The 23,993-nt window shown below is 41.4% G+C and overlaps 1 protein-coding gene across 7 annotated transcripts in view; it reads left to right on the top strand.

Moving 5' to 3' along the window:
- The window catches only part of FGGY (FGGY carbohydrate kinase domain containing), a 412,417-nt gene that overhangs the window by 161,029 nt on the left and 227,395 nt on the right, over positions 1–23,993 (top strand). For all 7 annotated transcript variants that reach the window (XM_014542556.1, XM_014542559.1, XM_005869840.2 and 4 more), the window contains one exon: positions 2,104–2,219. In XM_014542556.1, the coding sequence (XP_014398042.1) occupies positions 2,104–2,219 (116 nt within the window). The remainder of the gene's footprint in view (positions 1–2,103; positions 2,220–23,993) is intronic.

Below are 23,993 nucleotides of genomic sequence, written 5' to 3'. Positions count from 1 at the left end.
TTGCCTTCCACAGACGCCTTGGGAAAAGGGACAATGTGAGCTGAGTCATAGATTCTAAGTAGGAGTTAGATGCATAACAGGGAAGAAAACTGTGGGCAGAATGGAGCAAAGGACTCATTGCACAGGGAAGTCAGAAATCAAGGCCCCCTCTGGGAAACTTTAAACAATTTAGTAGTGCAGAATGGAGCAAGCATGGGTAGGAATGGCAAGCGGAAACTAGTGGTCATCATGCTCATACTACAAAGGGTCTTTTAAGCCCTGCAGAGGATTGGACTTTCTCCTAAAGGTAATCGAAATAATCAAAGGATTTCGATTAGGGTTGATAGCATCAGATTTTATTTTATGAAGTTTGAACACATGTGGAAAACAGATTGGAAGTCAATAGGACTATAGGGAAGATAAATAAAGAAGTAGTTAATTACACAGCATGAGAAGGGCTGTGATAGAGGATCGTCACATGTTCTGGGCGTTCAGAGGAGATGTACCCACTCAGAACTGGGGACTCAGCCCAGATTCAAGGAAGTGTTTGTGTTATCAGGGTGAAGAAGCTGGGAAGAATTTTCCAATTAGTCGTAGGGCAAAGGCACAGAAATATGCAAGAACATGATTTTTTTTTAGAGAACTGTAAATGATATTTTATTGCTCAAGTGTAGAATACTAAAGGTGAATGGATGAGAAATGAAGCTGGAGAGGAAAACACCTAGCATTCACATCTTCCTCCTATTAAATATTGCTTTATACTGGAGTGACTGTATATACACCAGGCATTTTTTCCCCTTTTTATTGGATTTATTGGGGTAACACTGGTTAACACAATTATATAAGTTTCAGGTACACACTTCTATAATACATCATCTGTACACTGTTCCAGGCACTAAATTTTATTATAGAGAATTTTGAACATGTATAAAACAGGGTAGTATAACACATACCACTTACCTGTTACTCACCCCCGCAACTACCAACTCATGGCCAATTCTGCCTCATCCACAATGTCATTCACTTCCCCTTCTCTTATGATTTTGAAGCAAATTCCCGATAGTATATCATTTTATACATAAAGTAGAGGCCCAGTGCACGACATTCGTGCACTGGAGGGGGGGGTCCCTCATCCCAGCCTGCGCCCTCTCGCAGTCCGGGACCCTGGCTTAGGCCTGCTCCCCATAATCCTTAGCGCTGCCATGGAGGCAGGAGTGGCTCCTGCCACCACCGCTGTGCTGGTCAGCTAGAGCCTGGCCTCTGGCTGAGGGGCATTCCCCCTGTGGGAGCACACTGACCACCGGGGTCAGCTCCTGCATTGAGCGTCTGCCCCCTGGTGGTCAGTGAACGTCATAGCAACGAGTCATTCCACCTTTCAGTCAATTTGCATATTAGCCTTTTATTATATAGGACTAGAGGCCCAATGCATGAAATTCGTGCAAGGGTAGGCTTCCCTTTTCCTGGCTTCGCAGCCCCGGCCCCACCCCCCTCCTGCACCCACCTTGGCCTGGCGCTGCCTGCATCTGCCGCCACACCCCCCCTGGTTCCCCGGTTCTGTGGAGGGCTCCCCCCCTCGATCGACCAGTGGCCCAAGGCCTCCCTCTGCGGTGGGATCGTGGGGCGATGGCAGGCCTGGCGCCAGTGCGTGGTCGTCCGGAAGGTTGTTCAGCCGTTCATTAGATTTGCATATTACGCTTTTATTATTATAGATAGGATAGTTCACTCTGTATCTCTATAAGAAGACTTTTTTGAAATGTAACCACAATTATGAATATCATACCTAAAATTTAATATAGTACTCAATATCATAAAATAGCTGTCAGCAGTGTAATTTCTAATTATCTCACAAATGTCATGTAAATATAAATACACATACAAATATTTATATACATTGTTTGATCAAGATCTAAAATAAAGGGCTGAGACTCTCATGAAAGTGAAAGCAGGTACTCAGTCATTAATGGGTGTCATTGGGGACTTTTGATCTAAACAGGCATATATAATTACCTAGGTAGGTTTATTCTACTTCTTTAACACTACTGCAGCTATCTGGGCAGCTAGTTGGAAAAACATAAAGGAAGCCTAGCTCATATTGTTGTTTCTACCTCTCTCCCATTTTCTTAGATCTCTCTGCTCCCTGGTGTGCAAGTGGACATACTCGGCAGAGAAAGGCTGGGATGACAGTTTCTGGAAGATGATTGGTCTGGAAGACTTGGTTTCTGATAATTACAGCAAAATAGGTAAAAAAAACAACAACCTGGAGAGTGATTCTGTCTATGTATACTAGTATATGAGGATATTGGTGGGTTTTTTATGAATTAAAATGCAGGGACCTAGCCCTGTTTTAACAAGTTGAGATGAGTAAGTTAAGGTGGTAGGCCCTTATGGTGGGGCTTACAGGAACTGAGTGGAGATATTGGCTATGAAACTGCACTGAAATATAAAATCTTAGACATTGGGCTAGAAGATATTTGCACAGAGAAGCTAGGAATAGCATAATTAAAAAGGGGGGGTGGTGTACAGAGGGAGGCATATGCATCATTTCCAGTCATTACAAGTACAATGTTTTGTGAGTTAGGTTCAAGGTATCAAGCAAGGTCATGAACAGAAACAAATAATTGAAGAGATGAAAATGAGAAGAATCGGGAACAAAACAGAAACTGGAACATGAGCCAGCGGTTTTTGACTAAGGCTATAGGGTTTCAGACTTCCAGTTTTTTGTGGCACTGACTGGATCATAAAGGTGACTAGTCAGGGTTTACCTGGTGAAAAGAATTCAGATACTATGTTTATATAACAATAGCTGACATTTTCAAGTTTAAGGTTTGCATGTTCATTTCACAGAAAGTTTATTTCCTGTAGTTACCACTTAGAATTCCAGTAAGCTGTTATCAGGTAAACAATTACGCCTGATTAAATAGAATTACATCTGTAATGTTTAGTGTTTTGGCTAGGATGTAAAAATAAAATTTTAAAGTAGAGTGGCTAGGATGTTGTAAAAATAAAATTTTAAAGTACAATGGCTAAAACAAGATAGAAGGTTATTTTTGTTTCATGTGATAGAATAGAGATAAGTGACTATCAGAGCAGCTCTGCTGTTCTCACAATGCAGCCTCCACCTTGGGGTCCAGGATGGCTGATCCAGTTCTCATCAATTCCCAGCCTGTGAGGGGATGTGCTTTTGGGGGGAGCATAACATGGAAATAGGCCATGCCGCTTCTGATCACATCCCATTGATTGGCACTTGTTCTTAAGGCCCCACTGGGCTTCAAGGGTGGCTGGGAAATGTAGTTATTGGCTGGGCAACCATGGATCTGTTCATGTGACCAGCTAAATGTTGAGCCACCCTTGATAACTAAATCACATAGCAGGCTATTTTAGTTCAGCCTTTCTGTGGTGGATTCCTCATGCCAGCGCTGTTAAAGTTCCAGAATATGATAGAGATATGAAAGATCCTAGTAGCATCAGTATTGCTGTGTTTGAGAGAATATAGCTTTGTTTCTGTGGTCTGTTCAACTACCAATAAGTAAGTCCAGGGGAAAGAACAAAGCCATGTAATGTGCAGAAAGAGCCCTTTCTGAAATTCTGGGGCTCAGTTGAAACCATCTCAGGATCTGAGCTGGTAGAGAAGCGGGGAGGAGCTCGGGACCAGGGGAAGCGAGGAAGAAGCAAAGCCACCGTCATTCGTCATCACCTACTATCCACGTCCTTTGACAGATGATTTATTTTATATGTTGTCTTGTTTGCCCCTCACCAGCCTGTTTGCATAGCTATTCCTATTTTACAGATGGGAAAACTGAAATCCAGGTAAGTTGTAGACTCAGTATTAGAACTGGGTCTCTGACTCCAGTTTTCTACTAAAGCAGACTGCTCCCCTTGGAATATACGAGGCTGAGGGAACTCATGCAGCTATATGGTTGGCCTCCAGTGGGGTTAGGCAGCAGTTCAACATTTAGCACCCAAAGCCAACCTGAGCTAGATTGGAACAAGTGCAAATACAGTCACATTGCGCACGAGGCCAAGAGCATAAGGATTTGGGGGAACACAGTTCAGCCCAGGGTCACAGTGCGCTGGTCATTAGAGCCAAGGCATGGCCACCAAGTTCTCAGTCCCAGTCTGGTGTTTTGGAGGCGGCTCCCCCATGAGCTTCCTACTTTGATGAAGAACCATCAGGATTATGTGTCAGGGGAGAAGCTCTTGTGCTGTAACAAGGGGTGCAAGTGGGCCTGGAACACTGAACTGGAGCTGAGGTAATTGTAGTTTTGGCACTGTGTGAACTTTGAGAAGCTTCATATTGTTTCTGTATCTTGTCTCTGTAGTCATGCCTAAGAAAGACATAACTAACGGTAGTTATCACTTCTCAGACATGGTACTATTGAATTACAGCCATTACGTTTTTAAATTTTCAAAACTGTGATGGAGTTATTTTTACTTACCCTGTCCAACAGCTGAAAACTAAGTTTTAGAAAGTGGAAATGTGCCTAATGAATGGTCACACAGTTTGCAAGTGGTAGGCACAGAATTCAAACCTATGTTTGGGTGATACCAAATCCTGCTCTAACCATTTGGCATGCTGACTTCCAAATAGTGTTATGTGCCTATAGCAGGTAGCAAATAAATAGTACTCTTCCTTCTCCTTCTATATTTTGAGCACATTTCTGTGTGCTTTTGCATACCTTGTTGCAGGTAATTCTCATAACCAGTGACAAAAATACATATCGTTACCTTGTTCACAGATGAGAATCAGAGAGATAATCTAGTAATTTCCTCTAACCACATGCAGAGCTAGTAAGTGATGTTAGGATTGAAAACTTCTCAGTGTGAGGGCGTAGGAAGAGCTAATATTTTATTGGAATACAAATGTCAATGTCAATGACTTAATTGTTCAAATGATTTTTAAAATTTATATTGCCCCCCCCCCCAAATTTAGTTGCTCTTCCCTGAGTATTCCCATGCTATGCTGAACCTAGCTTTTTACAGTACACGTTGATGAACACTTTACATGTCTCAATTCCACACTAGACTGTGAGCTTCTTAATATCTGGATTTTCATGTATTTGCCTTTGTATTCCCGGTCCTGGCATAAGGCATGACGCATTTTAGTAATTAAACTACTGTTTGATTAGTAAGTGGATAAATTAATAACTGGGATGGCTGGTACTGGGATATTGGTGCCTTTTGCTATTAAAGCTGAAATGATGTTTACTGTTTTTAGCAGTATCTTGGGTGACTTGGACCCAACTTCAACTCTGATTTTCTGATTAATAGTAGGTCCTCGAATAATGTCATTTAGTTATAATTTTGATTAGAAAAAAAATCTGTTCCCACTGGGGCACTGACTGTATGGAGTTTGCATGTTTCCCCACATGTACAGGAACTCTGGTTTCCTCCCACCTCCTAAAGGTGTGCACATTGGGGTATCTCATGGTCCCAGTCTGAGTGAGTGAGGGGCACTGTGAGGGGCTCTGTGATGGAACAGCGTCCTGTTCAGCACTGGCTCCTGCCTTGGGCCCTGAGCTGCCTGGAGAGGCTCTGACCAATTGTGACCCTGAACTGGAATAATCGGGTTTGAAATAATCATACATAATCATCTTATTTGTTTATATTAAACTTTCTTAAATGTATATATATACCCACATTTATTTTGGTGTTTAATATTAGAATTATACAAGAGGCCCCGTGCACAAATTTGTGCACCAGTGGGGTCTGTTGGCCTGGCCTGCAAGATCGGGCTAAAACCCACTCTTCGACATCCCCTGAGGGGTCCCAGATTGCTAGAGGGCGCAAGCCAGGCCAAGGGATCCCACCGGTGCATGATCAGGGCTGGGGAGGGACGCAGAAGTTTGGCCAGCCAGGGAGGGACTGTGGGAGGGATCCAGGGTATGTCCGGCCCGTCTCGCTCAGTCCCAATTGGCCAGACACCAGCAAGCTAACCTACCAGTTGACGTCAAACAACTGGTCAACCAGTCGACTGTCTGCCCCCTGGTGGTCAGTACATGTCATAGAGAGCAGTTGAGTGGCCTTAGCATATCATTAGCATATTGATTGGTTGAACAGATGATCGGACACTTAGCATATTAGACTTTTATTATATAGGATTAGATCTTTATTTAGAAGTTTGGTGATATTTATGTGACTAGAATATGCCAGAGGAACTTAACTCTTGTTTATGCTAATTAACATAGGGTAAAATTAGTTTTGTTATACATCGTTTTGCTTAAAGTCATATTTTCCAAGACCCTGTCAACAACATAAGAACTTAACTATACTTTAACTTTTTGATGCTTTTCCTCCTCTTCCACGAGATTCATGTTTATTTTAATTTTTATATTATTAAATTTTTATTGAGGTATAATTGACATATAACATTATATTAGTTTGAGGTGTACAAAGTAATGTATACATTGCAAAATGATGGTTACTACAATAGGTCTAGTTACCATCAGTCACCATAAAAAGTTACAAATTAATTTTTTTCTTGTTATGAGAATTTTAAATATTTACTACCCCAGCAACCTTCAAATATGCACTACAATGCCATTGATTATAGTCTACTATAGATATTGTACACAACATCTTCATGACCTATTCATCTATCCCTCCCTCCCCCACAGCTTTCTCCCATTTCGCCCTCCCCACTCCCCCTGACAACCACCACTCTGTTCTCAGTATCCATGAGTTTCTCTTTGGGTTGTTTTATTTTGTTTTGTATTTTAGATTCTTCTTATAAGTGAGCTCATATTGTATTTGTCTATCTCTGTGTGACTTAATTTCACTTAGCATAATACCCTCTGAGTTCATCTATGCTATTGCAAGATTTTATTCTTTTTAATGGTTGAGTAATATTTCATACTATGTCTGCATTCATCCATTAATAGATACTTAAATTATTTCCATATCTTGGCTTTCCATAATAATAAAAGCGTAATATGCTAATTAGATCAGACGTCCTTCCAGACAACCTTCCGGATGAAGCTGGGGCTGTGAGGGAAGCCCAGGTCCCAGGTGCCTACCAGTGGCCGGAGGGAAGCCCAGGTCCCAGGTGCCAGAGGGAAACCAGTCCAGCAGCCGGGGGAAGGAATGCCTACTCTTGCATGAATTTCGTGCATTGGGCCTCTAGTTATAAATAATGCTGCAGTGAACATAGGGTTAAACATATTTTTGAATTAGTGTTTTAGTTTCCTTTGGATAAATACCCAGAAGTGGAATTGCTCGATCTTATGGTTGTTCTATTTTTAATTTTTGTGGAACATCCATACTGTTTTTCATAGTGGTTGTACCAATTTACTCTCCCACCAGTAGTGCACAAGGGTTCTCTTTTCTCCATATTCTCACCAACATTTGTCATATCTTGTTTTTTTGATAATAGCTATCCTAACAGATATGAGATGATGTCTCATTGTGGTTTTAATTTGCATTTGCCTTATGATTAATGATGTTGAGCATCTTTTCATGTGTCTGTTAGCCATCTGTATGTTTTCTTTGGAAAAATGTCTATTCAGATCCTTTGTCTATTTTTAATCAGATTTTTTTTTTAATTTTTGCTATTGAGTTGTGTGAGTTCTTTATATACTTTGAGTATTAACCCCTTATTGGATACATGCTATGCAAATATTTTCTTTTACCCATTGGTTGCCTTTTAATTTTGTTGATGGCTTCCTTTGCTCTGTAGAAGCTTTTTAGTTTGATTAGTATATTAACTCTGCTAATAGAGAAATACCTACAGGAAATATTCATTAAAAGTCCATAATGTTCATCTAGCAGAAAATTTCCAGAGTAACTTTATTAGATTTTGCCTGTTAAGTTAATGGATTTTTAATGGATGTCCTAAGAAGACATATCATTAACCAGAATATTGCCATCCATGAATTAAAACTTACCCATTCATCAAAATTAATTGTGATATTTCCTTTGATTTTCATTTCTGGTGACTTGAACTTGGAGTTTCAGTCTGAACCAAAAGTGGAAGATGCTGAGAAGGATGTTAACTCTAAGTTGCGACTTTCAGAAACTCCTTTGGAAGCTACCTGCAGACATTCTTTAGCAATTCTTAGAACTATGAAAAGTGAATCCCAGCAGCCTCCCTATGAAGTGTTAAACATTTCCAGTGGACTCATTGCCCGTCAAGATGTGGGCAATAGAGTGCAAAACCTTTTAGCAGATTTGAGCAGTGTGTCGTGGATTTGAGCATTAATACAATTACCATAATTCGCTCCATGTGGAGCTTTTAGCCAAGTCTTTACCAGCCTTCCTGGACTCGTGCAGTAAATAAATGCTTTCCCCGAAAACTGAACACCTCAGCAACTGATGGTCTTATGGAGGGATATTTTTGAAATAAATTATTTATGAACTGTAAGTTAAGGATCAAATGCAATATTTATATGGTGCATTTCAAGGACAGGGGAAGAACTTTTTCATTGTTTTAAGTAACTACATGCAAGTTTTCAAAGCTGAATGTTACTGCCTAATGCCTTCCTTCAGGGAGGTATTTGGATGGTGTGGTTTGGGAACATTATAAAAGTAAGGAGAAAACTTTTTTTTTTAGTCAAAATAATATAGTAGAATTTTTTTTACAATTGAAACTATTCAAATTGATTTAATGTTCAGAATTAATGAAGAAAACATAAACCCAGGGTTCTGTAGGGAATTATATATCCATAGTCCAATAAAATGATCTGTGTCAATAAATTTTGACCTTCAATTCCATGTGACTCATTCCCAGGTTACCTATCTAATCCTAAACATCTATCAAAAGCAAACAGGAAGGAAGTGATCAGCAGGGAGAGAGGACCCTTAGGCAGATAAGCAACATCCCACCTGTTCTAATCGATTATCCAGGCTGGCTTCAGCATGGCCCCGTTGCCTTCTTACTTCCTGGGAAAAGTGCTTCAGTGTTTTATTGGAGTAGGCAGGCCTCTCTATGAACACTCGTGTGTATAACATGGCTGAATTATAGAGTGATTGTTTGCATTACAGGAAGAGCTTTGTTATAGAAAAGGGTGCAGTGTGTTAGCTTGTAGGTCATTCATTATTTGGGATCAGGGAAGCCAGGCAAAGAGGAAATGCACAGCCCAAGTAGGAGTTAGGGACTGTTAAGTGAGAGGCAGAAATGAAGACAAAGAATATGTGAGGAAGACAGTTCCTTGAGGGGAGGGAGGCTGCAATTTTTCACAGGTTTTCTTTCCCACTATGAGACTGTATAAGCATCAGACACTGTGGGCACAGTCATCTGGCACATAGTAGCTACTGATGAGACGATACTAATGGGTTACAGAAAGTGATTTCATCATGTAAACTCAGTGTTTGCAGTCTTCTTTTCAGTAACGTATTTCAGTAACCTAACACATTTCGGACAGATCACGAGAATTCCCACTTCATATTACACAGTGTTCTACAAAGTATCATACTTTAAAAAGATAATAGCTTGTAAGAACATGTAATAAATAACTTCAAAATGCAATGGGTATTTAATTTTAAAGCGTGCCTTTAACATTTATGTGAAACGTTTGTTGTACTCATTCAATAGAAACTTATGTGGCCACTGGGTAAAGCTAGCAATAAAACTACTGGTCCGCAATGTGTTAAGAAGGGGCTCCCTCGGAAGGTATCCTCCAACCTGAATGGTAGCTGCAGCAAGCCTCATTCCTGTAGCAGACATGGAGACCTTGTCCTGGCGGGGATATTACAGGCTCTTTCCATAGGGGAAAAAGAACAAAAATAAAAATTTATTTTAGGAATATTGGGAATATCCTTAGAGTAAAATAAACCCCGTAGTTAACTCCATAGTTAAATCTGCATTTACAGATTTTTCTCCTGTGGGCTTAAACCTGTAGGTAAAGTATGTGATGAGAACACAGATGCGCCAGTACTTGCTGCTGTTCTGCTCTGAAGTCTAACCAGGTGAGAACAATCCACAGAGCCACCTAAAGCAAAGTGCAGCTTTGGCTTTGGTTAGACTGAAGTAAAGGGCAGGGGGACCCTACCTGTCTTTCAAACCTAGCTGGACCTTGGGACCTGAGTGACACCGACTCAGTGTAGTCGTTGACCAAGGAGCTGGGACAAACAGACAAGAGGCCTGGCTGGGCTCACTTCAGCACTTGATCTGATTAATTCAGAAACTCAAAGAGCCCGCTGGCCTGAGTGTAGGTAGTTTAAGAAGAGAAACATGTGCCCAGCCTGTGCTGACTCCATTTCAAGGATGTGGCTCTACTTCCTGGTCAGCATGGCCCAATGGATGTTGGATTTTTAAAAAATACATATTTTTATTGATTTCAGAGAGGAAGGGAGAGATAGAAACATTAATGATAAGAATTATCGATTGGCTTCCTCCTGCATGCCCCTTGCTGGGGATCGAGACCGGCAACACAGGCTTGTGCACTGAATGGGAATCAAACCATGACCTCCTGATTCATAGGTCAATGCTCAACCACTGAGCCACACCGCCAGGCCTTTTTTCAAGTCTCATGGGTCAGCTAAGTGATTCTTCTTCTGATGGATAGAACAAGGGAGAGTAGAGAAGCAGGAGATGGCCAAGTTCACATTAGTGCTACTCTCTTCTGAAAGAGAGAAGAGGAAATCCCCTTGTAGAAACACATTTAAGGGGTTTTCACCAGCAACATTCATCATGACCAGTATTGGGAGCCAGAATCCAGTGATGTCATTTGTAGTTGTGCATATTATAAAATCCCTTTTAAGCTATTAATACTCAATGTTCTGAAATCACCCAATAGAACTGGGCATGTTTACAAGGATTCATGCATTTATTTCTTAGAATGTGAAACTCGTTTTTCATTTGGAGCTTTGTTGAACTGCTGCTGTGTGTTGGTATGACAAGCTATAGGAGCTATCTTTAGTAGTTTATATTGGGAGGTCTTTGGCCATATCTTCTACACTCCTCGGGGCCTGTCACGCTGTCTTCCATGTCCTGAGCCTTTGAGCTTATCTCATCTCTTCTCATCACCCTTCCCATTCCTGTTCAAGTTATAGAGCAAGGTCTTTCCTATGCTTGAGGCAAGTGCATGTTCTCTGAGTGTTGTACTGTCTTGTTTTACCCTTTAATACTTTTGCCTGATGGAGAATGACCTAGAGGTCTTCTTGTCAGTTAGTGACCCATCCAGTCATTCATCCTTCCATCCAACCACACCACTGAGTGCCAGGAGCTAGGCCAGTGATGGTGAACCTTTTGAGCTCGGCGTATCAGCATTTTGAAAAACCCTAACTTAACTCTAGTGCCGTGTCACATATAGAAATTTTTTGATATTTGCAACCATAGTAAAACAAAGATTTATATTTTTGATATTTATTTTATATATTTAAATGCCATTTAACAAAGAAAAATCAACCAAAAAAATGAGTTTGCGTGTCACCTCTGACACGCGTGTCATAGGTTCGCCATCACTGAGCTAGGCTAAGCACTAGAGATAGAAAAATGAATGCACCACAGTCAGACGCCTTGGGAATCTCATGTCTGTGCCGTAGAGGGTGGGGAATAAGTGAATAAACCAATAATTTGTGTTTTTCAGTAAGTCTAGAAAGGCCCAGAATACTGTGGGAAGCAGAGAAGGAAGTCACTAACAACCAGAGGTGATACCACGAGATGGCATTTGAGATGTGCCAGAAGGTTATGAGTGGTCATTTACCACAGAAAGAGAGATGACCTCTGAGGAAGAAGCAGCCGCACAGGCAAGGACATGGAGGCAGGGAGGAGTGTGAGGTCTCTGAGTTGCTGGGGGTGGCTGGAGCAGAGTGGGCCTGGGGTGTGATAGGAAGGGGACTGTGTTTAATTTCTAATGGGACTTCTATCTCCCTTGAAGATGGGGTCATTGGTAAAAGACTCAGCATAACCAGAGTAGCCCCATTGCTCTCAAGAGATAGTTCCAATTGCTGCCCCTGCCAATGCAATGAAGAAAATTGAGGGCAGTTTTAGCAGTTTTATAGTTCCTGTGAAGATGTGTGTGTGTGTGTGTGTGTGTGTGTGTGTGTGTGTGTCTGTCTCTGTGTCTGTGTCCCAAGCCCATTTCTTTCCTTTACTCACTTACAGTATCCATTACTTCTCCCTCATTCCATAAGCTTTGTTGTAAAACTGAAATGGGATATCAGATGTCATACAATAGTGTGGTTTATGAAGCCTGTAGACATGTTAGCTGTTATCATCTTTAAGTGTACCTCGGCACCTGGAGTACAACAGTCTTCACTCCCTCAACACTCTGCATCCAGCCTGTTGGGCCTGGAAGAAGAGACTGTGCTCCCCACTTCTCATCACCCTTAGATTCCCAGAAGTTCTGTTTCAGCTGCTGGCTCTTCCAGGAATAGCCCTGCAGAGCCAGAAGGGCAAGGAAGCAGTGATGACCACATCATGTTGTAAGGCAATGGTTTTCAAAGGTTTTGCTGGATATAAGGTTTCATGTAACTGCTCCTCCTTTCAGTATGGCATCTGGAAGATATTTGGAAGCCCCCAGAGGGTGAGGTCAGCCTCTTCCTACTGCTAGACAATCAGTTAATACCAGAGCTGAAAGGGATCATGGAGATTTTGCTCTAATGCCCTCATTTTACAGATGAAAAGCCAAGACTCAGGGGGTAGGGTGAATTTTCTTGGTCTTACAGCATTTTCCAGACACAGCTGAGATCCTATGGCTGTTCCACTACTCGATGCCACCTTTCCTGTTTGACATCTCTCATCTTTGGTCATTTAGCCAATTTAGAAATGGTTGTTTGAAAAGGATATTAGCACCAGATCACTGTCACCAAGGCAAAGACTTACATAGGTGAATTCACCAAATCCATTGTCCCTTCTTCAACCTTTAAAAAAATATATAATTTTATTATTTTTTTTAAAAAAGAGAGAAACATCAATATGAGAGCCCAACATCAATTGGCTGCCTCCTGCATGCCCCCTATCTGGGATCAAGCGTGGCACCCCAGCATGTGCCCTGACCCGGAATTGAACTGGCAGTCTTTAGGTGTACCAGATGACGCACAATCCACTGAGCAACACCAGCCAGGGCAGTCTTCAACCTTGCAAATGCAGGAATTGGACTTTACCCATGCAGCCAGGGATAGTTGGATCTAGGAACATATCAATCAAACTCTTAAGCAACTGATTTAGATAAACTAAAATAACTAAGTAGTATATTAGCCATTGCTTATTCTAATGGTTAAGAGTTTGGTCACCAGAGCCAGACAGGCATGAGTTCAGTTTTGGCTTTGACATCTGCAAGCCATGTAAGCCCTGTCATATATATTGTTGGGTGTGGTACTTAATTTTTTTAAGCCTTAATTGGTATATTTTTGGGATGAATGGGCATATTATGAGGATCAAATGAAATAATACAGGTGAACTCTTAGCACATACAAAGTCTTCAGGAAAATGTTAATTCTTACTACCTTAACAACTGTCCATTCTCTGGAACTCCAGTTCCTCTCAAGGTGATAGGTCATGTCTGCCAAAGTCAAGACCCCTTGAAATATTCCATGTAATTATTACCAACTTCTTTTGACTTTGGGGAATGCTTTATTCTGAGCTCCACTCTTGGGTTCACAGAGCTTTTTTTCCAAGCAGGATATAAGCAAAGTAATCAGATTTCTGCTTCTAAATTATAACTACTTCCTTGAGAGGTTACCTTGATCAGAATTATAGGTTTTCCTAAATTCTTCAGTCTTATAACGCAATCTTTAGTTTTTTCCCCACCCACAAAAGAGCACATATCCATAGGCAAATAAAAAGCACAGGACAGCCCTGGCCAGTGTGGCTCAGTTGGTTGGAGCATCCTCCTGTACACCAAAAAGTCACAGGTTTGATTCCCAGTCAGAGCACATACCCAGGTTGTGGGTTTGATCATCAGTCAGGGCACATGCAAGAGGCAACCGATTGATGTTTCTCTCTAACATCCATGTTTCTCTCTCTCTCTCTCCCTCTCCCTTCCTCTCTGTCTAAAATCAATAAAAGCATGTCCTCAGGTGAGGATTAAAAAAAAAAGAGTATGGGATACATTGGTAATAATTAATTAGGAAACTCTGACTAATGCTCCTATAATGCTTCACAACTTTAGAAGAGTATTTCTTTCCATGCACTATTACATTCATTTTTCGCATCAAATTTGGAAGACAGGTTGTAATAACATTTGGGGAAATCAGAAGTCATGAGCTTTTGAGTCAGAGAGACCTGGAATCAAATCCCAGATTGACCACTTATTGGTTATATACCCTTGGGTAAGTCACTAAACCTCTCTGAGACTTGATTTCTTCATTTATTAGCAGGTAGGAATACCTACCTTTCATAGTCCTTGTGATGGAGTGATGAAGTATATAAAGTATCTGTCTAGCTTCTAGTAAGACTCAAGTAAACAGTTGCTAAATTAAACAACACAAGAAGATTCAATGCTGTATAAAATATCATAATGACAAATGGAGATAGCGTTGGACTTCCCTAATGCCAAATCCTGTGAAAACCAGAAAGGACTTTTGATAATTATATTCAAAGGAAGGAAAACTGAAAAGGTAGGGCTAATTATGTGCAATGACATGATCATATTAATAACTAAATAAAAAGAGAGAGGAAACAACACCTATTTTTGCCCTTTTTTGCTCTCATTCATTAACTTAACAATACTAGACATTGTTCTCATTATTGGAGAACAATGGTGAACCAAAGCCAGCAGGGTTCCTGCCTTCCTTGAGTTTTCAGTCTAGTGGAGAGAGCATTAATCAATCAATCACAGGATTGCCACTGAGATAAATGCTGCGAAGAATAGACAAAGGGGGCTTCAAGACCATAATAAGGGGATATGACCTTGTCGGAAACTAGGAAACATTTGAGGAAGTGATGATTAAGCTAGGTTGATATGCATTAACTCTGTGAAGAGGGGTGAGAGCAGTGTTCAGTCTGAGGGGACAGCATTTGTAAAGACTCTGGCGGGAAGGAGCATGGTGAAAGAAGGCCAGTACGTCTAGAGTTGAGAAAGTTGAAAGGAACAGGATGCGAAATGATGTTGAAATCATTATCCCAGAATACTAGTTTCAATCAGACCAAATGCGGTTGAGAGAAAATGAAAAACCTAAGAGTTTATGTATTTATGCCCACAACTAGGAAAATGAGTTTCAGATGTAATCTTGGAGCCACTGAGAACATAATAAAATTGCTGCCCAGAGATAAGAAATGGTCATCCATTATCCCACTTTTCCAACAAAAGTTTGCTACCTAAATACGATTGACCTATATCTTTCATGGTAATGATAGAAGATATCTTGGTTTTGATTATTTAGCATATACTTGTGAAAGATGAGGCAGTTAAGAATTAGTCCAGGTTTGCTATGAATAAGTTCTGCTAACCTAAACTTAGGTGTTAACCTTTTCTTGAAATTCTTTTCTCAGTAACTCTCCCTGTCTGGAGTGTTGGGGCATAGTGCAAGCTCCAGTAGCACCTGCTGCTTACTTCTTTCTGCTTTTGTATCCTCAACTAGACTGTCCATGTTTTAATCTAGCATGGAGCTCCTCTGAAATTCTGGGAGAGGAATGAATGAAAAATATGACACCTTGCAAAGCTGCATGTGTTTTAATCACATTGCTATTCAAAATTCAGTTTTGGATTATTTTTTCCTTTTTCTGAAAGTTTTTAACTTGGGACTTGCTTTTAGATCTGGTTGGACAAACGACCTCATGCCATTATTGTCATCCTTCTAGAATTCATTTATATCAGTGTTCTTGGAAGGCAGCCATTTCCATTGGTTGCTCTTCTGTGTTGCATGTCATAGCTGCTGCCTCTTCTGCTTAGCCTCTCTTGGTCATGTACCTTGTGGGTGGTGACCTTGGCCTTTGAGGTGGCCCCTGCCTCTGAATTCCTAGCTCTTCGGCAGTGCCCTTCACCCCAGCTCTGTGGAGTTCTGATGGTGAGATACCCATGACCTTTTCCATTTCCCAGCACGGGCTAACCTTTCTGAGAATCCACATCAGAAGGCTGCTGTGGTCAGGTTGGCAGGTCACTGGTTGACTAATGGCCTCTCCAAGGCTTGTTGGCAGATACCGCGTTGCTCTGAGCGGTATTGATCCCAGAAGTTTGCCTGCTTCTCAGACAGCCCCTGCGGACTCGAGGAGGTAATGAGTCACAGCCCCACCACCACTGCCACCCATCTGTTCTCGTGGCAGAGAAAATGAAGATGATCTCTTTGTGGTATTGTAAAACCTAGAAAGACATTAAAAATTCCGTTAAATTTTTATACCCTTTTAGCTGGTGAAATGTACAATCTATTAGGAAGGGGGGAAAAGCCTCCTGCAATTTTTCCCTCCACTGCCTTTACTTCAGAGGCTACTTAAGAGACCAGGTAATGATTTTACGTTGTGTATTAATACTTCATGTTCTGCTTCCCTTCCCCCAGGCTCTTCTACCAAGGCCTGTGCATTTGCCTTTAAATTCAAAGCACAGAAGCTGCCCAGGGAGCTCTAAGATACTGAGTTTTGTGATGTCATATATTGTCCTGTTGTGGACATTAATGTGAGCTCTATTCTTTCAGAGCTGCTGGGTGGGGTTATTTATTTCTAAAATGCGCTTTGGGATAACGGAAAGAAATTGGGTTTTGGAACTCTAGGGACATGAATTAGAATCTTGGCTCTGCCATCTACTAGCTATGTGGCAGGTAGTAACTAAATTACTTAACCTATGAGGACCTAAGTTCTCCTACGTGCCACCTGGAGAAAGTAATACCTGAGTAATGCCTGGCAATTAGGATGACCTCACACAGAGACCTCACAATGCAGGCCCCAAGGGGAAAATCTTATCTGATCTGAGTACTCACATTATTTTTAGTTTCTCCTAGTTTTTCTGAGTAATTACTTTTATTTTCTCTCTCCTGGGCATCATATTGAGTTACTGGCAAGATCATTCCTCATCACTTTGGCTGCTTGAGGATTTAAAGCAAAATTGAAACTCATCTAAAGTGGATATTTAAGCATTGGTACATATGTTTAGTCCCATCTGAATTCATTTTGTTCCCATCTTTGGTATTACTTAATCTTTAATCCCACTCACCTTATTTTATCTTTGTCTACTTCTTATAACCTCCTTCAAATATATTCTAAGACAAGAGAGCATATGAAAAAAAAATCTGGGACATAGTTGGTACTCAATAGATGTTTGGTAAATGAATGAATAAGTGTTAGAGAATACACACAAACAAATGCTTCAGGGGAGAATTAAAACAAATAAAAGAGGGTTGAAATCATGAGTTTGTGCCTTTAAGATTTCCAAATGATGACATGGAGTAAGCAGTGGGTCTATTCTGTGAAGAGGGATAAGGCTAGGAATAGAGATTTGGAAGTCATCAGTGTAGATGGTATTTGAAGGTGTAGATGCATGTGAGAGACTCTAGAGGAAGAAAAAAATGGATCTGGGGGGAAAGGAATTACAATACTTAAAGGTCGGGTAGAGGAAGATATGCCTGCAAAGGAGGCCAGGGAGTAATGGATAGGGAGATAAGAAGACCAGGAGAGTTGAGAATGGGAGGGCACAATCTCCAGGATGCTGAAAGAGAAATTGAAATGAAGACTGAAAACTCTCCATTTGATAAAGTGACCGGGATTTTAGTGAAAGCCACTTAAAGGCAGAAGATAAGGGTTGAGGAGGAAATAATTAGTACAACTAACATTTACCAAGCATTTACTGTGCCATGTGCTTCATATGGATTATCATATTGCAACAACCTTGTGAGATCTGTAGTAATCTTATCCCTTCCCCTCTCCTGCCTTTACAGAAGAGGGTAAATGAGGCATAAAGGAGTCCGTCATCCTAAGTCACACAGCTGGCTAGTGTGGATTGAAGCCACATGTCAGATGTGTAGTCAGGCTTCAAGGAAAGACAGTCGGATGCCAGACTGAGAATACTAGCTGAGAATACAGAGCCAGCAAGTTTAAGCAGCTCTTGAGAAATTTGGTTGGGAGGGAAAGAAAGAAAAATGGGGGCAGTGGTTAGAGGAGGAAGAATAGTTGAAAGTGGATGGAGTTTTCTGTTGCTTTGTTAGTTGCTTGAAGATGGGAGAGATTTGCTTGAGGAGATCTAATGCTGATTGGAAGGTTCCAACAGTGAGTAGTTGGTTGATGATAACCAGAGAGAAGGGAGAGTCAGTACTGTAAGTGTCCCAAAAAGGCAGGAGGGACTGGCTCCTAGAAAGGAGTGGGGATATAGCCATTCTATCCTATATAATAAAAGCCTAATATGCAAATTGTCTCCTCGAGCGGTTGTTCAACCAGGAGTTCAACTGGGAGACTGGGAGTTCAACCGCTTGCTATGACGTGCACTGACCACCAGGGGATGGCCTAGAACAGGGCGGGCATTGGTTACCTGGGGGTGGGGATGATGGGGACTGAGGTGTGGTGAGAATGCAAGATGTCTGCCAAGCTCACTTTCACTCCGCCTGCTACCCTCCCCCAGCAGGCCAGGGCTCCCGCACCGGAGAAGCCCCTGAGAGCGCTCAGGTGCCGGGCGTCTGCAAGGAGCCTGCACCACATCCATGCAGTATCTTCTGGATGAGCCGGGCTGCAGCTGCTGGGACCACAGGGGCCAGTCGGGCTCCCATGGGTTCGCAGGAGCTGGTCTGCAAGGCCGGCCCAGAGAGAGCATGCTGCCTGCCTTGCTTTCAGCTTTCCTGCAGTGCTGCTGGGTGGCCCAGAGGCCCACACCGTGCACCAGCCCACGGCATCCAGCCATGCTCACCACATCTCCGTATGGGGACGTGGGCACCATGACTCAGGCAGAGAGGAGCATGTGGGGGCCCAGGGGCCCAGGTGCCACCCAGGGCCCAGAGGTCAGCTGGGACCTGCCCTTCTACACCAGACACCCGCACTTTGATCGCTGGCCAGCCCTAGAAACTGCACCCGTGCACAAATTTTGTGCACTGGGCCTCTAGTTGTAATAGGAAGAAGAAGATGGGTCCAGAACTGGGAGGAGCATATGTTCAGAAATGGGAAGTTGGGGGAACTCCCTTTATGTAGATTCTGTTTTCTATAGATGATCATCTGAGAGTGTGGGGGAGTCAGAAGCTTGAGAAGAGTGGAGAAGATTTAAATAAGGAACAGTGGAGTAAGATGATCAGAGAAATCTTGGAAGGTTGTCGAATGATATTGAGAGCCTTGTTGAGAAATTATTAATCTGGCCTGTTGTGCATTATCTCCAGCAGCACTTAGCATTCTGGTTGCAAGCACAGAGGGAGGGGTTGCTCAATTGTTGTTCTGTTAATCCTGGTGAATAGTAGCACCACCAGTTCTGCACTCCCTTGGCACCTCCTTCACTTTGATCCCCCCTATCTACTCAGTTACCAAGTGCTGTCAGCTTTATGCTCCAAATATCTCTGTAATCCATGCACACTCTCTACCTTCAGTGCTACCAAGTCTCTGTTTCTATCATCTGCGGCCTGGACCATTAGTCAGCAGCCTTCTCACACTTCTCACTGATTGGAAATTTGCTTTCTTCAATCTATTCTGCAACTACAGCCAGCTTCAGCTTTTGAGAATGAAAATCTAATCCTGTGACTTTCCAGCATAAACCTTCCCAAGTCTTCCCATTGCTCTTGGGGCACAGAAGCCTCACCATAGCCTCCTCTTGCACCATTCTCTGCCTCTGTCTCTGTCCTCTAGTCTGTAGCCTGTCTTTCAGTTTTCTGCATATAACACCCTTGTCCTCACCACAGGGCCTGCTCTTACGATCTTATTGTCTTGCCTCTAGTGTCAAGTCCATGTTCTAATGGCAGAAGGAGGACAAGGACAATGGGCAAAGTGTGCATGTTAACTGAGTCTGCTTCCATTTCAGGATGTCATCTTGACACCTCACCCCGTCATTCCTACATCTCATTGACCAGAATTGTATCATGTGAATACCACTATCTGTAAGGGAAGCTGGAAAATAGAAGTTTTTCACTGGTCACATTGCAGACTTCAATAAAAGCAGAGTAGCATTATAAAGAAAGAAGGGAAGGATGTGCACTAAGTAGGAAACTTAGAGTCTCTATCATAGATAGATCAGAAGCTGTTTTCCAGGTGAAGAATTGGATGACGGGTATTGCTGATAAAAGAACAGAGTAAGTGAAGGTTCAGAGCTGAGTAATACGGTGTCTACAGGAAAGAAGTTGCCAGAACATTCAGTTGAGGTAGGAAAAAGGAAGAGATGAAGCTGGAGAAATAGGCAGGGACAAATTATAACAGTCTTTCTGTGTGATAATGAGTTGCTGAAACTTTATCCTATACTAGAGGCCCAATGCACGAAATTTGTGCAAGAGTAGGCCTTCCTTCCCCTGGCTGCCAGTACCGGCTTCCCTCTGGCACCCGGGCTTCCCTCACAGCCCTGGTTTCATCCAGAAGGTTGTCTGGTCTAATTAGCATATTACGCTTTTATTATTATAGATGGTAGTGTTCTCTAAGTGGAATTTTATGCCCCAAGTAATGTCAAGCAAAATGGTCTACTGAGTATGGAAAGAAAATTTAGAATGTCTATTTATCTTTATTTTATTTGTTTAAAATTTCTGTTTTATGTTTTATGATATGCACACATAATCATAACTTATAAATTCAATAGCACAAATATGTAATTTATAAATAATAAATATTTATATTGGCAGTCCATGCTAAATACTTTTTTTAGTGGCATACACCATTATAGTAGGCATCAAGGAATTGTTGAAATATTTTAAACCAGAAAATGACATGGTCCAACTTGATCATTATTTTCCTTTAGAGAATCAAGTTCTTCAAAAAAATTTTTTTTACAATTTTAGAATGTTAGTACTTGGAAAGGAACATAGAGAACATCTACATACTTCATTTTATAAAGAAGACAACTAAAGCCCAAGAAAGTGAAATAATTAGGACCCATATCTGAATTAGTTTGAGGCACACCTGGGGCTCTAACCTAGACTCTATCTCCAAATGGTCTTTGTATGTTTTTCCTGCACAGTTGCGCATCATTTCCTCCTCAGAACCGTGCACATGTGGGAGCCAGGGTGGGAGTACAGGTGTCTCATAAACATGCACCCCAAGCACATAGAGTTCTGTGAGAGTGAATTACCTGTTTAGCCTTAGGATTCTGTTGACTGTTTAGCCAACCCGGAAGTCTGGAGGCATAGATTCCCCCAGGTTCTTTTTCCATAATGCAAAAACCATTGAGAATTCAGTTCATCAGAGAGACTTTTTGACATTGTGTTTGCAAAGCCTACAGGCTAAGAGATTGAACTGAACAGATTTCTAACTTGGAAAGATAAAGACTTTCCAAAGGGTGCACTGTTCCACTTCTTCTCAGCCCTGTGCCTTTGAAAAATACATGTTCCCATGGGAACGTGTTTGTGTTTGGATATATTTCACAAAGAGTATCTTATAAAACCTGATAGGGGGAAAACAGTCTGATTTATAGAATACTATTTCCTGATACTGTGAATACTAGTTCAGGTCTATGTTAACTACTTGGCCAATGTAGTGGGTTTACTTCTTCATACCTTCATTAGCCCAGCTATGCAAGAAGAAGAAGAACAGGGATTCTCTGATAACCAGATGGTGAAAAAGATCTGTTCTCTCTCGAGCATACTCAACTATTCAGAAAATTCAGTTTATAGGGGAACAGACCAAGGGTTAGATGTCTCCAGATAAATGTATTTGTCAAGTTGATGATCATGTTTACCAAGATCCTTTTATCACCAGCTGAGTCCTCATTTAATGGCTTAGGTCACCCTGGAATTATTTCAAAAACCAGCCTGATGTTATAACCTCCTGTGGGCTTGCCAGACACAAATCTAAAGTGAAGTCTGTAGTCTTCCTGGTAGCAAACTTCAACCTCAAGCTCAATTATGTGAATCATGGACAATTGTTTTTATATTTGAGCAAGGTCTTACCCTTGCAAAAATGACAATTTATTTAAAAGACAGAGCATGATACACACACACACACACACACACACACACACACACACACACACACCGTTTTTTTGGAAATTGGAATCTTGATTATAGCTATAGGACCTGGTAAGAGAGTTCTAATTTATTTGACAATCCTGCATAGTCTGTGGGATTTTGTTTGGATATTGAAATATTGCTATTTCTGGAGCATTCTAATAGCTTCTTGGCACAAGAAAGAATCCAGTATATACCATATAATTTTATGGGTATTTCTGGATAAACATATATATGACTAGAGTTCCTGATTTTTATTACTTAGAATACAAGATATTGCTGTTGACAGTGGTTCAAATAAAATAAGAATTTATTTTTCTTGGTTCAGGGCTGGTACTGCACCTGAATGGACTCAGGACACAGGCTTTTCAGCTGGTTTTTCTGCCGTTTATAGGGTTTTGTCCACAAGACTGAAGGAAGGACCATTTTAGCCTTCAGGGAGGAAAAAGGAGGAAGGTCAAGATATGTTCCTTTCCTTTAAGGTCATGAACAAGTAATTGTACACATTATTCCTATTCTCATTTCATCCACCAGAGCCTCTTAGTTATCTAATCTGGGGGCTTTCAATTATCTAATTATTACAAAAGCTGATTTTGGAAAAATAACCAATTTTCCCTTTCTGGGCCTCCTTTTTCTCCCCTGTACATGGAGGATTGATCTCTATCAGCTGTTCTCACTGGAGCGTGTGTAGAACCACCCACACACGCTCCGGAAACACTGGTTGCCGGACCCACTTAGAGCTTCTGACTCAGAAGATCTGCAGTGGGGCTCGAGCACTGGCGGTTCCAGCAGGTTCCCAGGTGAGGTCCCAGCCAGACTTTGAGACCCATTGGAATAAGCGGTCCCTCCAATTTCTTCCAGATGTTACACGCTGGAGGGTCAGTGGTATGGCCAGTAGCTTCATTGGTCTGTATTTGGGGGTGATAAAAAAACCCCACTACTTTATGTAGTGACTTCCCAATAGCTTTGGCCAAATTTGATGGTTATCTAGGAAAATTTTCAACATGAATGGGGGGAAACACTGATGAAAATCACTCCTTCATGTCTTCATTTACTCATTTGCTCCACAAATAGTTATTGAGCATTCCATGTGCCAGGCATTGTGCTAGTTATCGGAGGTACAGCATGATCGAGGCACAGCTGGCCGTGCCTGTGATGTGCATATAGACTATGGAGAAAACATTATGAACTTATGTTATTACTGAAAAGTGAGTGCAAGTATCTATGAGAATAACTCTTCTGTTGAATTTGTGATTATAACTTCAAACTTTATCTGAACAGGTTTATTTTCTACTGTGGTCTAATAAATTGTCTATTTTTCTGTATCTAGTTTGATTTTTGTTCTTTGCTTTTTGAGGTACTTCTATTTTGCCAGCTCAGTAAGTGGCATTTCCATTTAATTTTTGCCAAACTTAAAGTTGCCTTCCTGTCCTAGATGGAACCTTGGCTTTGTTCAAAATTTGCATTTTCATTTTTAGCAGATAGTGACAGTTTAAATGAATAGCAAGAACAGAAATCCTTGTCCAAAGCAATTTCCTCACTATTATTCCAACTTCAATGAAATTAGAAGTCCTAGGGAGATGAATTCAAATAGTCATTTCCACCTCCATCTGCACTTCCTGCAAATTGGCTTTTTTTAAGGACAAAAGATGAAGGATGCAGGCAAGGTTCTGAAGGGAGGATGTCTTTGATAAAAAGAGATGGAAAATAAAGACTGTACTGATAAAGCTTATCATTAGTTAAGTGTATATTATGTGTCATGGACTGTTGCCCAGCATTTTACATGAATCATCAGGTAAACTTTTCAACCAATGAGCTACAGGTATGATTATTACCTGCTTTTTACAGATATGGAAATGGGAGGCACACAGAGGTTAGATAATTGGCCCGAAGTCTCACAGTTATTTAGTGGAGCAACAGGGATTCAAATCTAGGCCTGTCTCACTCCAAAAAGCTCATGCTTTTTATCAGTAAATTACATCCCAGTCATTTCAGTCCATGCATTTTTCATGGGGATGGTGCTGAATCATTTGGCTTACTGGTTTTCTGACTCATCTCACTGATGAGGGCCAGATTCAATGTATCTTCTGCACTCT

This window comes from Myotis brandtii, unplaced genomic scaffold (assembly GCF_000412655.1).
Source record: "Myotis brandtii unplaced genomic scaffold, ASM41265v1 scaffold304, whole genome shotgun sequence".
Taxonomy (NCBI): Eukaryota; Metazoa; Chordata; class Mammalia; order Chiroptera; family Vespertilionidae; genus Myotis; species Myotis brandtii.
This window is presented reverse-complemented; position numbering and strand designations above follow the sequence as displayed.